The sequence below is a fragment of the Phyllostomus hastatus genome, unplaced genomic scaffold (assembly GCF_019186645.2).
Source record: "Phyllostomus hastatus isolate PE091 unplaced genomic scaffold, TTU_PhHast_1.1 phas_contig_152, whole genome shotgun sequence".
Taxonomy (NCBI): Eukaryota; Metazoa; Chordata; class Mammalia; order Chiroptera; family Phyllostomidae; genus Phyllostomus; species Phyllostomus hastatus.
The window spans coordinates 14,976,336-14,990,170 of NW_025333622.1; the positions used below are offsets into that span (position 1 = coordinate 14,976,336).

The 13,835-nt window shown below is 36.7% G+C and overlaps 1 protein-coding gene across 10 annotated transcripts in view; it reads left to right on the plus strand.

Moving 5' to 3' along the window:
* Window positions 1-13,835, plus strand: part of ERC1 (ELKS/RAB6-interacting/CAST family member 1) — a 564,233-nt gene that overhangs the window by 282,053 nt on the left and 268,345 nt on the right. For 8 of the 10 annotated variants that reach the window (XM_045830450.1, XM_045830453.1, XM_045830452.1 and 5 more), the window contains one exon: window positions 988-1,119. The exons of the other annotated variants lie outside the window; for them this stretch is intronic. In XM_045830450.1, the coding sequence (XP_045686406.1) occupies window positions 988-1,119 (132 nt within the window). The remainder of the gene's footprint in view (window positions 1-987; window positions 1,120-13,835) is intronic. 10 annotated transcript variants of the gene reach the window in all.

A 13,835-nucleotide genomic window follows, 5' to 3' on the forward strand; every position in this document is an offset into this window, starting at 1 on the left:
AAACACAGACTCCTTTGATGTCTTGCTGGTATGCGCATTCTGAAAGTTTGAGTATGGTTTAGCAAATCTTGTTCTGTTGATTCATATGTTAAGATAATCTAATACTTTATTCTTAATCTTCTGCTTCTATAAGAATCTAAAGAAGAAATGCTTATAATAACCTCATGAATTAAGTTTTTCATTCTACTTGAAAATTGCTTAATTAATCCTTCTTATTTCTAAGATCTCATATCTTACATGAGCTTTTAAAGTCCTGTAAGATTTTGCTTGTCTTTCTGATAGAAATCCATAATTACTTCTCTAAAGTTTACTTTTTAAACTTAAGTATCAGTCAGTGAGTTTTGGTTGGCTAACTCAATTGCCTATTCTTAGCCCGACCAGTCATTTATATCAATTTTTTTTCTTTCAGTTTTCTCATATAAGATTAAGAAAACTTTACTTTCTTGAATTCATTAGGAGAAACTCCTTTTTCATTTCTCTCTTTCTAAATTAGTTTGCCAGTGATTGTCTGTATGAAGATAATAATCTGAAAGGTCATGCTGTTTACTTAACTTTTCATCTAGGCTTAACTTTTCAGGGAAAAAGAATGCTTTGGCATTGAGTCTTATTGGTTAGGCTTCATCAGAGCTGGCTTTAAGCCAGTTTAGAGAGTCATTCAAAAATAGCTTTGTGTTTCTAAATAATCACGCCTTTGCTACCTTTGCTGCCTATCACAAACAATTTTATTCACTATGTTTTGAAGAAAAGTCCATCACATATTTCTCTTGCTTGATAACTTGGCCCTTTGCTCTTAGTAATGTACTTAATCAACCTCCTTTATGTCTTTCTTCTGTCGTTTCACTTTTTCCTCTGTGATGCTATCTTTTTTGGCCTACATTTACTTCTGAAGGGAAGAACATTTAATAAGCAAATAACACTTGTTGAAAAATAGGCTGTCCTTGGGTTAACTAATTAATCTACTTCACCGAGTCTTCCATCGTTTTCCAGGACAGTCTCCGTAAGAAGGATGACAGAATTGAAGAGCTGGAAGAAGCACTAAGAGAGAGTGTACAGATAACTGCAGAGCGAGAAATGGTGCTAGCACAAGAGGAATCAGCCAGGACCAATGCTGAAAAACAGGTCTGCGATTTTATACAGTTACTGGCAATGCAGCTGGTTAAACGAAAGGTAAAACCCCAGCAGTGTAGTCTAGGGAAACTATACATATGTTTAAAGGGTTCCAAAAATGCTCATCAAGTGTAAGTAAGTACTTAATAAGAATTGAAGTACAGCTACATAAGAGTGATTCATGTTACTGCAGAAGTCTCTGCATTAGTAATTTGGGACTGATTTCAGATATATTGTTGTAGTATATGCTTATATATCTGATGGGATGAAATGGAACTTGTCTGTTTGTTACAAGACTGGGCACAATCCTGCTTTTAATTTGAATGGTAAAACACAAACATTTCTGAGTTAAAGATGTGAATTTTAAATAGCCAATAGTTTATTTATTTTATACCCTGGCTTGTTCAAAAGAGCAGTTCAAGTTACCACAAAGGAAGCTTAGTAACAAGTATGAAAGACGTAGATATGGTGATGCCTGCGAGTCCCAGATCAGCATGTCTTTTGAAGTGCCTTATTAAAGAGTTCTTTTGCTATTTTCTTTATATTTTTTCTACATCATTTTAGATCCTCATACCCTTGCTTTTAACTTTTTATTAGGAAAGATAATTAGAGATGGAAGATGTGATTGGGAGAAACAGTTTTACCAGTGAAGACTCTAATCTCAGGTTCCATTATGAGAGTGTGATTGGAGGTTTTGAGCCTGCCTCATACAGAGAGAGACTCATGGCAATTAATTTTTCAGTGACTATTTCTTTTCCCTTTCTTTGTTGGAGAAATATAAACATTAAACAGTTAAAAACGAGTTCAGTGAGAGAGTAACATGAATTTGGGGGGAAACCTCCTTGATCAGCTCACCAGTACCTTTGTGAGTTGAGGTAGTTACATAGCCTGGAAGAAGAGTTCATTTCCAAGCAGATATATTGGAGTATGTACCAAAGGGAACCCTTCATGCTCTGCTAGATAATAAGGATGTAGTTTCTGTAGTGTTGAGTATAGAAAGGAAGACAGACTGATACTAGCAAAGCTGAAGAAAAATCGATCTTTTCACAGAATGACTGTCTTTCAGTGCCCTGCCTTAGTCTACTTTCTTTTTGAATATTTCCTAACATATAGTGGAGTAGAGTTTGGGTAGTGGAGTGCTTCAGAAATGGCATGGTGGCAGCCATTGTTCCAGAGTGAGGAGGGCTCTTCCTTTAGCTTGATTTTACCTTTTTTACACACTTCCTTAATTTTCAAAGTGCAACCCATCGTTTTCTTCCTGTAAATAATTCTTTCTGCTTTGGGAATCATAACTTAGTTGTAAGTCTCACATATCAGATAACCTGTAGAAATTTTGGCAATTAATAATAGATCACATGATTATGGACCATCGACTACTGTTATGTGTTCTTTTTAAAAGCTATTGTTTGTAAAACTGGTTATAATTTTTAATCATTTTTTACCAGTTTTAGTTTATATAAAATGTGAGCAGAAAATACAGAGAGTTTCTATACACTCCTTTCTCCATCTCAGTTTTCCCTGTTACTAACATCTTGCACTGGTGTGGTACATTAAAATTGATGAGCCAGCCCTGGCTGGCGTAGCTCAGTGGATGGAGCGCGGGCTGGGAACCAAAGTGTCCCAGGTTCGATTCCCAGCCAGGGTACAATCCTGGGTTGCAGGCCATAACCCCCAGCAACCGCACACTGATGTTTCTCTCTCTCTATCTCCCTCCCTTCCCTCTCTAAAAAATAAATAAAATATTAAAAAAAAATTGATGAGCCAAAATGATACGTTATTAACTAGTCCATAGTTTACATTTTGGTTCACTCTTCAAGTTGCACAGTTCTGTGGGTTTTAACAAATGTATGATGGCATGTATCCACCATTACTGTATCATACAGAATAGTTGCACTACCCTAAAACTCACCAGTGTTCCACCTAATCACTCCTCCCCTGTCTCCACAGTCTGTGATCTTTTTCTATTTCTATAGTTTTGCCTTTTCCACAGTGTCATATAGTTGGAATCACATAGTATTTAGGCTTTTCAGACTAGCTTTTTTCATTTAGCCTCAGCATTTGAGGTTCTTTCACATCTGTGGCCTGAGAACTCACTTTGTTTTATCTCGGAATTATATTCAACTGTATAGAAGTGCCACAGTTTGCTTGTTTCCTTACCTGTTGAAGAAAGTCTTGACTGCTTCCAATATTAGGCAATTGTGAATAAGCTTCTATAAGCATTTATGTTCATTAGTATAGGCATAAATTTGTAAGTCATTTAGGTAAATACCTTGGAGTCTGGTTGTTGGATTGTATGGTAAGACTATACTTAGCTTTGTAAGAACTGTGAAACTACCTTCCAAAGTCACTTTGTGTAATTTACTTTTAATTGCATGTTTTTTTATATTTCCTGGGTTTTTTTTTTTTTGCACCATTCTGCTACTTATTGCCTATCTGAAGCCCTTGAGTGAAATATTGCATGAGACCAATCATTTGGGCTTTAAGTGGTTTTTAAGGTATGAAGAAACCGTTTTTATGTTTATACTTCTGGGGTTGCATGACCTACATTCATTGTGCCCCTGCTCTCATCTTCTTTTTATCTTTTTGTGTCCTCTAGCCCCACTGTTTATTAACTGAATCATCAAGTATTCCTTTGGAATATTTTAAATGGAGTGAAGCTTTTTTTGGCTAGGGATATTATTTTTATTATCTTCCTCAGGTCCAAAATATATCTGTCCCTTGCCTAATATAGCCCCTAAGAAGAAATGACTACCTCTAGTAGGAGGAGGAGATCTTCATCTTTTGATTTCTCAAAGTGCAAAGTAAAATTGTTTGTGAACCAAATCTCTTATTAAAATAAAGTACAGAACCTTTTAAGGTTTGAGCAGGGAAAAACTCTCAGAGGAAAACGTTTCTTGATGCCTTTCCTACATTCTTTACAGGATCCTCTTACAGTTTCTTTGTTCCTCATACATGCTGCTCTGTGGTGAGCCCATGCCCCAAATTTGAAGTTGTCTAATGATCCAGTGAAGAAGATGTCTTCTAACTGTGATGGCCAATGGAGAGATAAAAAGGAATAATCCTAGGAGGAAACTCCAGGATTCCTTTCCACATGGTTTTCTTATTTTGAAACTTCTCTCTCTTCAAGTTTTGACAAGTTTTATATTTTGTTCAATGTAAGAGTCCATTTTCTTAAAATGAATATAGAGTAAAATTTCTTCTCTGTTACTATTCTCAGAATTACCTGGAGGTAGGGGAGCAATATCCGTAGTAAGTTGGAATTATTTTTATGGTACAGAATGTTTTTGAATATTTTGAGTAAAATGTAGCTGCTCAATAAATGAACACTTCCAGGTGACTTTTTATTTTTATTCTAAAAGCTCATTTTAATAGTTATACTCATTTTCTTCAAATTGCTATTTTGACATTATTTGGCTTATATGTTATGTTTAAATCCTTGATCTAGAAAACCATAAAGTGCCCCAGCTGGTGTGGCTCAGTGGATTGAGCGCCAGCCTGTGAACCAAACGGTCACTGCTTCAATTCCCAGTCAGGGTATATGCCTGGGTTGCAGGTCAGGTGGGGACACGAGAGAGGCAACCACACATTGATGTTTCTCTCCTTCTCTTCTTCACTCCCTTCCCCTCACTCTAAAAATAAATAAATAAATCTTTTAAAAAAGAAAACAAGATCATAAGATTTTGCTAATGATTTGCTAGATAATGGTAGATTAATGAGCATGTTTTAAGGAGTACATCTTTTTTATTCAGGTTTTTAAACTTTATTTGCATACTAAAAATTATGCACTCCAATAATTAAGATCATTTAAAGAAATGTCACTCTAGATTAAACTGCATTTTGCAGCCTGCAGGACATCTTGGACCAGCTTGGTTTTTAACTCTAGATTTCACTGTCACCCCACCCAGCTTCCTTTAACATGCAAGTGTTTCCCTTCCCTGCCAGCCAGACAGGCAGGTGGGAGGGCAGGAATGGCCTTCACTGTCAGTAGGTCTCAATTCTGTGATGTGAAAATGGGCAACACAGTCATCTAAATTTGATCCAACATCTCTGCACCTTACAGTTAAATAGCTAAAAGAAGTAAATAAGAAGGCAGTGCTTGTGGAATGTACAGTGCATGCTGGTGACATGCACCTCATTATGATTCACCTGCTTGCTTTTCCTATTCGATTGCTTCCTTTGAAGGCCATGGCTTTTTCTCCTGGAAGGCTTCTATCTTCATTTTTACTTAATCACATTTCTTAATGTGGTTGTTCAGATGCTGTTGCATAGGAAGTGGAGCTAGACACATGACCAATGGAGTTCAGTCTACACAGTGGCCACTACCAAGTGTCTCATTTTTTTATTCTTAAAGCTTTGTTAAGAATAAAAACCTCTATTTCCTGTTGGCTGCAAATCTCCCTAGTCACTTACAGAGCAGTTATCACCGTGATACCCAAGTACTTTTCCAGTAGAAGTTACCATGCTAAAACAGCACTAGTGATGATGTGTGGTAATAGAATTATAGTTTCACTCCCCAGTCTTCCCCAGTGGCAGTAATGCTCAAAATAAAATAATGATAGTTTTACTAATGTCACCTTTTCTATAAACATTTATTGAATACCTCGCTACACTAAGCACTGGAAATTAAAAGGTAATAGATACGCCTCTGCCTCAAAAAGTTCATAGTTTATTGGGAAAAACTGAAGAATGAAACTATAACTATGGTTCAGTTTGATAAGGACCATGGTAGGGATCTGAATAGAAAGCTTTGAGAACAGAAAGAAGGGCAGGCACCTTATCTAGGTTGGAGAGGTGAGTGAGCTTCCTGGAATAGATGGTTAATGCATGAGGTTAGTCTTAAAAGGAAAGAGTTGGACAAAGAAGAGGTGAAGGATATTCACTGCATTACATGTGAAGGGACCAGCATAGGTAAAAGCTGGAAGCATCCAGGGAGCTTTAAATAGTGATTCAAGCTACATTTCAGGATAGATATGAATGGCAAGATCCACGGGAGGGAGGGAGGGAGGGTTGCAGGAAGGGAGAGGCGAGTGTGTGCAATCAGATCATGCTGAAGCATGTTTAGTCTTATCTTACAAGGTAAGTCCTCAGTTAGTGTCATCGATAGGTTCTGTGACTTTAAGTGAAATAACATATAATGAAACCAATTTTACCTTAGGCTAATTGATATAACAAGTGTTAGTTTCCTCCAGCATCTCATCAGTGTTATAATGAAATGACATTGAATGAAACAACATTACTTGAGGACCTGCTGTACTCCGGAATTTTGGTTTTATATTTAAGGCAATGGAAAACTATTGAAGCATTTTAGGCAGAGAACAGTTTATTCTCATGTTTATTCATGAGTTTACTTGCCGATTTATTCCTTGAGCAGGTCTTTATTGAGTATCCAGTGGTGTTGTGGTTGTCCTAGGTAATATATCATGATGAACAAAGCAGCTGTTCTCTCTTCTAAGTTAGTTTACAGTCCTCAGGGGAACACGGACACTAACCTGAAGACAAATCACATTTAATTACAAGTCATCACAAAGTGCTGGTAATGATAAGAACAGGTTTCCTGCAACAGGCAATAATTTGGTAGAGGTTGGCAAAGTTAGAATATTTTTGATTTGGTACTCAGAGAGGGTCCTCTGAGAGAGTAACAGTTGGCCTGAGTCCTGAAGGATGACCACCATGTGGAGAATGGGGAGGAGCCAGCACTTGTGACTGCAGGAAGGTGGGAACAACTTGGGCATGTGTCAGAACACCCAGTGCATGAGTGACGGGCAGAAACAGCACAAGGTATCAGGTCCTTATGTATGGGATGGCAAGAAATTGGTGTTTTTTAGAGTATTGAATGCTATTAAAGGGTATGACTCCTCTCATTCATGTTTTTTTGTGGCTGCTAGTTGGAAAATGGATTCAACAGGGCTTAGAGTGAAAGCAAAGATCCAATGCGTTATTAGAGTATTATAGGCCAGAAGTCCAGACTGAGGTACACAAACACCTCAAAATGCATATTTTCCCAAAAGTATGTTCATACGACTCCACAGCTTTTAAACATACTTCTCCCTCAAAGTGATTGCCTAAGACGGCACCTGTGATGTGCAGATTCTCCTTTATCATTCCCCTTTCATAGTCATGCATCCCTCCCTCACTTACAATAGGCACATGTCTTGGGAATCTTAATTTTTATATTCCTCTGGGAGGAAAAGAACCCTCTGGGACAATAACTGGGGTAAAGGGAAACACAAGTCAAAGAGTAAAAGGAAAATGTAAGACTTAATCATTAAAGAATAGTTTCTTCTTTTGTGTTAATCCTCACCCAAGTATATGTGTTTATTAGTTTTTAGAGGAAGGGAGAGAGAAAGAGAGAGAGAGATCAGCGCATCAATGTGAGAGAAATATTGATCAGTTGCATCCCATATTTGCCCTGACCAGGAACCCTCAACCTAGGTATGTGCCCTGACTGGGAACCAAACCAGCATCCTCTTCGGTATATAGGAGGACACTCCAACCAACTGAGCCACCTGGCCATGGATAGTTTGTTCTTACAGTGTTTAAATATATAATAATGGATATCAAGTCACCATAGTATTTATATTTAATTGGACATGGTCTCTTTAAAAAATGATTCTTTATTTTTCAAAACAATTTTACTTCTTTCTTTCTTTTTTTTTTTGGCGTTGTCAGGGTTTTTTTTTTTTTTTTATTGTTGTTCAGGTACAGTTTTCTGCCCTTTTACCCCACCCCAGCCCAACCCCCCAGCCCTTCCCACCTCCTTCCTGTTTCCATCCTCCCCACAACCCCTGTTATTGTCCATGTGTCCTTTATAATTGTTCCTTCAAACCCTTCACCCTTTTGCCCTGAAATTCCCTCCCCTCTCCCCTTTGGTCACTGTCAGCCTGTTCTCTATTTCAGTGTCTTTGGTTATATTTTGCTTGCTTGTTTGTTTTGTTGTTTAGGTTCCTGTTAAAGGTGAGATCATATGGTATTTGTCTTTCACTGCCTGGCTTATTTCACTTAGTATAATGCTCTCCAGTTCCATCCATGCTGTTGCAAAGGGTAGGAGCTCCTTCTTTCTTTCTGCTGCATAGAATTCCATTGTGTAAATGTACCATAGTTTTTTGATCCATTCATTTACTGATGGGCATCTAGGTTGCTTCCAGCACTTGGCTATTGTAAATTGTGCTGCTATGAACATTGGGGTGCACAGGTTCTTTTGGATTGGTGTTTTAGTGTTCTTAGGATATAGTCCCAGCAGTGGAATTGCTGGGTCAAAAGGCAGATCCATTTTTAGTTTTCTGAGAAAATTCCATACTGTTTTCCATAGTGGTTGTACCAGTCTGCATTCCCACCAGCAGTGCACTAGGGTTCCCTTTTCTCCACAACCTCTCCAACATTTGTTTATGATAATTTGTTTTTAAAAATAATTCTTTTTTATTGTTGTTCAATTACAGTTGTCCCCATTTTCCCCCGTTACTCTCTCCTGCCTTACCCATCCTCACCTTCCACATTAAAATCCTCCCCCTGTCCTGTTGTCATTGTACATGTTGTTAAAAATACCTTGAAATTACGTATAGTAAGTTTTAATCCTTATGACTAGAGGAAATCCTTGTCCTCTCCCCTTGCCCAGCTAGAATTTGTAGTATCTGCATTAACCAGGAATGCTACAGCCAACTGATAGGTTGGTTAGAGGGCATTGTTCTTGTCACCTAGTTATTTGTTTTCTGTGAGTCTGTCTTAAGTCATTGTAGAATTTTAGTCTGTCCATTATATTTTCCTCATTAAAAAATAGTTTGGGTAGCTTTAGAAATATGTGCTGTGAAATTCAGTCCTTAAGCTATTTTTGTTTTACAAAGTCATGTAATCTATGTTTCCTTCAGGAAAGAAAGTAGGAAGGGAAGGAGAGAGAAAAAACACTTTTTAGCACTATTTAAAACAAAATTTGTATTTAGACCTTATTCCTAGAAGTAAGAAGACACAAAGTTTAGGATTAAAAATTTTAAGTATTTGATCCTGATAATCTTACTTATGAATTGGAAAGATCTGTTTGAATATTCACAACTTTTTTCTCTTAAACACACAGATGTCTGTGCACACACATTTCCTGTGTGCTGAAACTTAGATCTAACAGCGATTATATCAGTAGCAGTGCACACTCCTGTAGCTTGGGTGTGATATCTAAACATCACTCCCTATTAAAGGAATTTGAATTTCAAACCGAAAATACTGTTTTCCTTTTGAACATCAAGTTAATTCCATTAATGTACATTTTTCTTTGCAAGTGCTTAGTGGTTACTTAAAACCTCTATAGTCTTTATAGCAGCACTGGCCAGTTGAACTTTGAGATAATGGAAATGTATAATGTGTCTTCTATCCAATACGATAGTCCCTAGCCACCTGTTTCTGTGAAATACTTAAAACATGGCTAGAGAACCTGGAGAACTGAGTGTTTACATTTACTTAATTTTGCTTAAATTTAAACAGCCATAGCTGGCTAGTAGTGACTCCTGTATTGAACAGCTGACTTTTGTAGTGCCTCAGATGGATAGATTCCTACATACACACACACACACAGACCTAGCAGCTGCTGTTGAGTTTTTCTTATGGGCCTTATAGAGTTGCACTGAAATATACAAGTAGAAGCACTTTCTGATATACAATAGTTGGCCCATTTTTCATTTTTGTTTTTAGAAAAACATCTGTGGTCTAAAAACATGTTTGTCAAAAGTAATTATCTCTTTAAGAAATAATGGTGAAAGATTAGGTTAGTAAAGGATTTAAGTCACGTTCGAGAGATGTCATAATTGTGTATTCTGTTTGTTGTGTATTCATATAATATTAATCGCTTAGGTGATAGGGTTATGAGTGATAGGATTAATATAGGGAAAAGGAGTAGGGTGGTTATATTATAGAAGTGAGGAGGAGACATTTGCCTGTCATGAGAATATATCATCCCAGCATTGAGGTTAATCACTTCAGAGGTAATCATTTATTCAGTTTACTGTATTTCTCAATTATTTATTCAGTTTCTTTATTGAGAGCCTACTATGTGTGAGAAACTAAATACTTTAGTGACCAAAATAAATATGATCCCTTTCCTTATGGTGTTTATATGTTAGGGAGATTAATCAGGTGATCACAGATATGAATATATTCTTTAAAACTGTGACACATGCAAAAAACAAGAATAGTATTTTATAAGAGTATGCCAAGGGGACCTTATTTAGAATGAATGGTCTAGAGAGGTGTTGCTAAGACATTGATATTTAAATTGAGATGTGAAAAGCACATAGGAACTAGTGAGGTTAAGAATGGCAAAGAGTTTACTTTATCCATTAGGAGAACCGTATGTGCAGATACCTAAAGGTCATGGTGTACCCAAGGGAACCCAAAAAATCCCAAGTTAGTGGAGACTACTGTTGGTAGTTGAGTGAGTGAGTAAGTAAATGAGTGAAAGAGCAGATGGTTTGACATGAAACTGTAGAGGTAGGCAGAACACAGATTATATAGGATGGTCATTTTAATGATTTTAGGTTTTATCTTAATGATAATGGTTAATCTTTAATTATTTTAAGAGGAGCAATAAAAATCCATTTCATGTTTTTAAAAGATTATTTTGGCCACTGTATGAAGAATAGTGTGAGAGCAAAGGTAGAATAGGGAGAACTTGTTAGGAAGATACTGCGTTACTCAGAGCACAGTAAGTAGGGTATTGGCAGTGGAGCTGGAGAGATTGATTTGGAGACAGATTCAACAGGACTTGCTGATGGATTGCATGTGGAAGCTAAGAGAAAGAGCTGTGCAAGGCTGACAGGACCTAAGTGGTTGCTAGTGTTTTTATGGAACTGGGGGACTAACTGAAGAGGAGTTTAAGGTAAGAATTCAGCTTTGTACGTAATAAATTTGAGATGCCATTGTCCTCTTTCTCATGAGGACATGATACAGGCAGTTGTATATATGGATTTAGCTCAGAAGAGTGCTCTGAGCTAAAAAACAATATGTAAACTTGGAAGATAACATATGTTGGCTTTATCTTCATGCTAGCCCTTCACAATATGCAGGCTTCTTCCAGTTACTACGAAGTGCACATAACCTAAGAGGGTACCTGTCTACTCTCTGTATTTCTGCAAACTAAGCTGTCAGTGGCTCCATGACTAGCTTCTTAACTAAAAAATGTGACTCACGAGAAGCACATAGCATCTTACTCTTAATATAATTACAAGACTTGAGATACTGACATTTATTACCAATTAACTACCAGTCACCATGGTAACTACTTTCTTAATTAATACAATAGTATTACTTACTCATTTAAACAGTAAATTCTTAGATACATTTTTAAAGTTTCCTGGATAGGAAAAAAGCATAAGGTCTCTGTGTCCTCTTCCAGAAGATTGAAGAAAGGTTTGCATTTTTTAAACTACATGTTCCCTCTCTATGAAGCAATGTCTTCAGCTTTACGCTCTCCTCTTGTTTGGATAAATTCTACTTCTGCATTCATAAAACCTTCTCTGAACTTCCAAGTCTGAGTATTATGTCTTTCCATGTTTTCATCAGCACCCTATACTATTTGTTTTACAGCACTTTGCTAATTCTTACTTACTGTCTGTTGTTTGGACTGTCTCAGTCTCCAATAGAATGAAAGCTCCTTGAGGGCAGGGACTGTGTCTTGTTTACTATTATATCCTTAATACCTACCATTGTGACTGGTACATAATGGCACTCAGTAAATGTTTATTGAGTGAATGAATAAAATTTTATTCTGAACACCTCCCTGAATGCACCATATGATAATAGCAGCATCACTTTATTTACTAAACAGTTTAAGGTTTAATGGCAATTTTATGATTTTTATAGTAGTTACCAAAAAATATTTGAATTAGTACATGTTTTTAATCTTTGTTACAGTTCCTTCCCATAGGATTTGATGGAGCACTTTATCCTACCAGAAAAACTCAAAGATTTCAAAATTATAGACTTAAAAAATTAGAATAGATATTTATTTACAAGTAATGTTTTTTAGATCTCAATTTTAAGGCATGGTGGCCAGAATAGAAAAAGAAACTTTAGAAATCATCGTTATGTTTACTTATCCTTCAACGGGTAATGAAAGACTTACTGTGTCTTACTGGGTGAATGTGCTACACTCTAGCCCTGGTCTTGTCAATCTTTGGCGAATGAGAGCTAGCTGCAAGTCTTATGCAGCATCTGGTCTTCAACTCTGAAATGACGGTAAGCTATGTGCATAAAAATATGTAAAAATTCAAAACATTCAATAAAACCAGGTATAAAATGTGATTAAATTAGTTTAAAAGTCTTTGTGATCTTTATTTCCTTCCAATGAGACTAATACTTCTGATTATCATTGATAAATTTGACATTAGGTTTTTCAACATGTGTGTCATCTTTCCCCACCTTAAAAATAGGTTTATAATATTATTATAACTCTTTCCTTGCTATAATGGGCTACACTTATAGTTTTTCTTTACTAACCTTTAAAAGTCTACCCCTGGCTGGCATAGCTCAGTGGATTGAGCGCGGGCTGCGAACCAAAGCATCACAGGTTTGATTCCCAGTCAGGGCACATGCCTGGGTTGCAGGCCTCGGCCCCCAGCAATCGCACATTGATGTTTCTCTCTCTCTCTCTCTCTCTCTCTCTCTCTCTCTCAAAATAAATAAATAAAATCTTTAAAAAAAAGTCTTAAACTGATTTGTGTCATTAGTGATGCAGATTTCTGAGGTGAGTCACTGTGTAGTCTAAAAGTATTATAAATACCAACATGTTTCTCAGAACTATATAGAAACGTTCAGTCTTATAAAAATGCCCAGTTGTAAGTTAGCAATCTGCTTTTAAGTAGTTTACTGATTTCTGCAGAAGACATCTGTTTTGTCAGTGCAAAGATTGAAGCTACTATTGTTCAAAGATATTTCATTTTTAAAAAGTAAGATTTATTATAAAACATTTTGTTGACAAACATATGGAGAGTACTTTTTAGTGATCCAAGGATCTGAGGAGATGTAACAGTTAAATTCACAATCATTTTCTCTTTGCCATTATGAGATCGGTTCAGTATTTAAATGAAGCTCCGTTTAGAGGAACCTAATAAGTTTTCTTGTAGACTCTCACTGTAACATCAGTGAATTTGAATCTTCTTTGTTATGGTGACTGGTTATGAAATCGGTCACTTGACAGACCCTGAAGTGAGACTGCTGGAAATACGTCATGTCTGCCTTCATGGTGACAGCTGGCTACAAAACAAACCCCACCAGAGCTATTTTGCAATTGACAAGGGACTTCAAAGGCCAACAGGGCTGCTACTTCAAAGAGAATTCTGCCATCTCTGGCTTGTTGAAAGAAGTTAAATGGCTGTACCCTGCCATAGCAGTGATCTCTGTGTTTAGACTTTTCCTTCTTTTGATCTTGGAAAGATGTATGAAATGGGCTTTAAGTTAAAGGAGTGATACAGTCAGAGTAATGGCAACTCAATATTATTCTGCATTTCACTCCACTTATTAATGGAAATTGCTCAAATATGTTCAAATAACAGCAAGTCTAAAAACTCATATGTCTCAGAGGATGACTATTCAGAAGAAAAGTTGAAACTCCATATTTATATGGTGTGGTAGCCACATTCACAAATATGGAATAAGTCAGTTGGTGTATAAATAAAGCTCTCAATGTGTTTTCAAAACTCCTTCAGTTTCTCCTTGTAATTTTAATCCCCTTTAGTAGAATCAGATTCTGA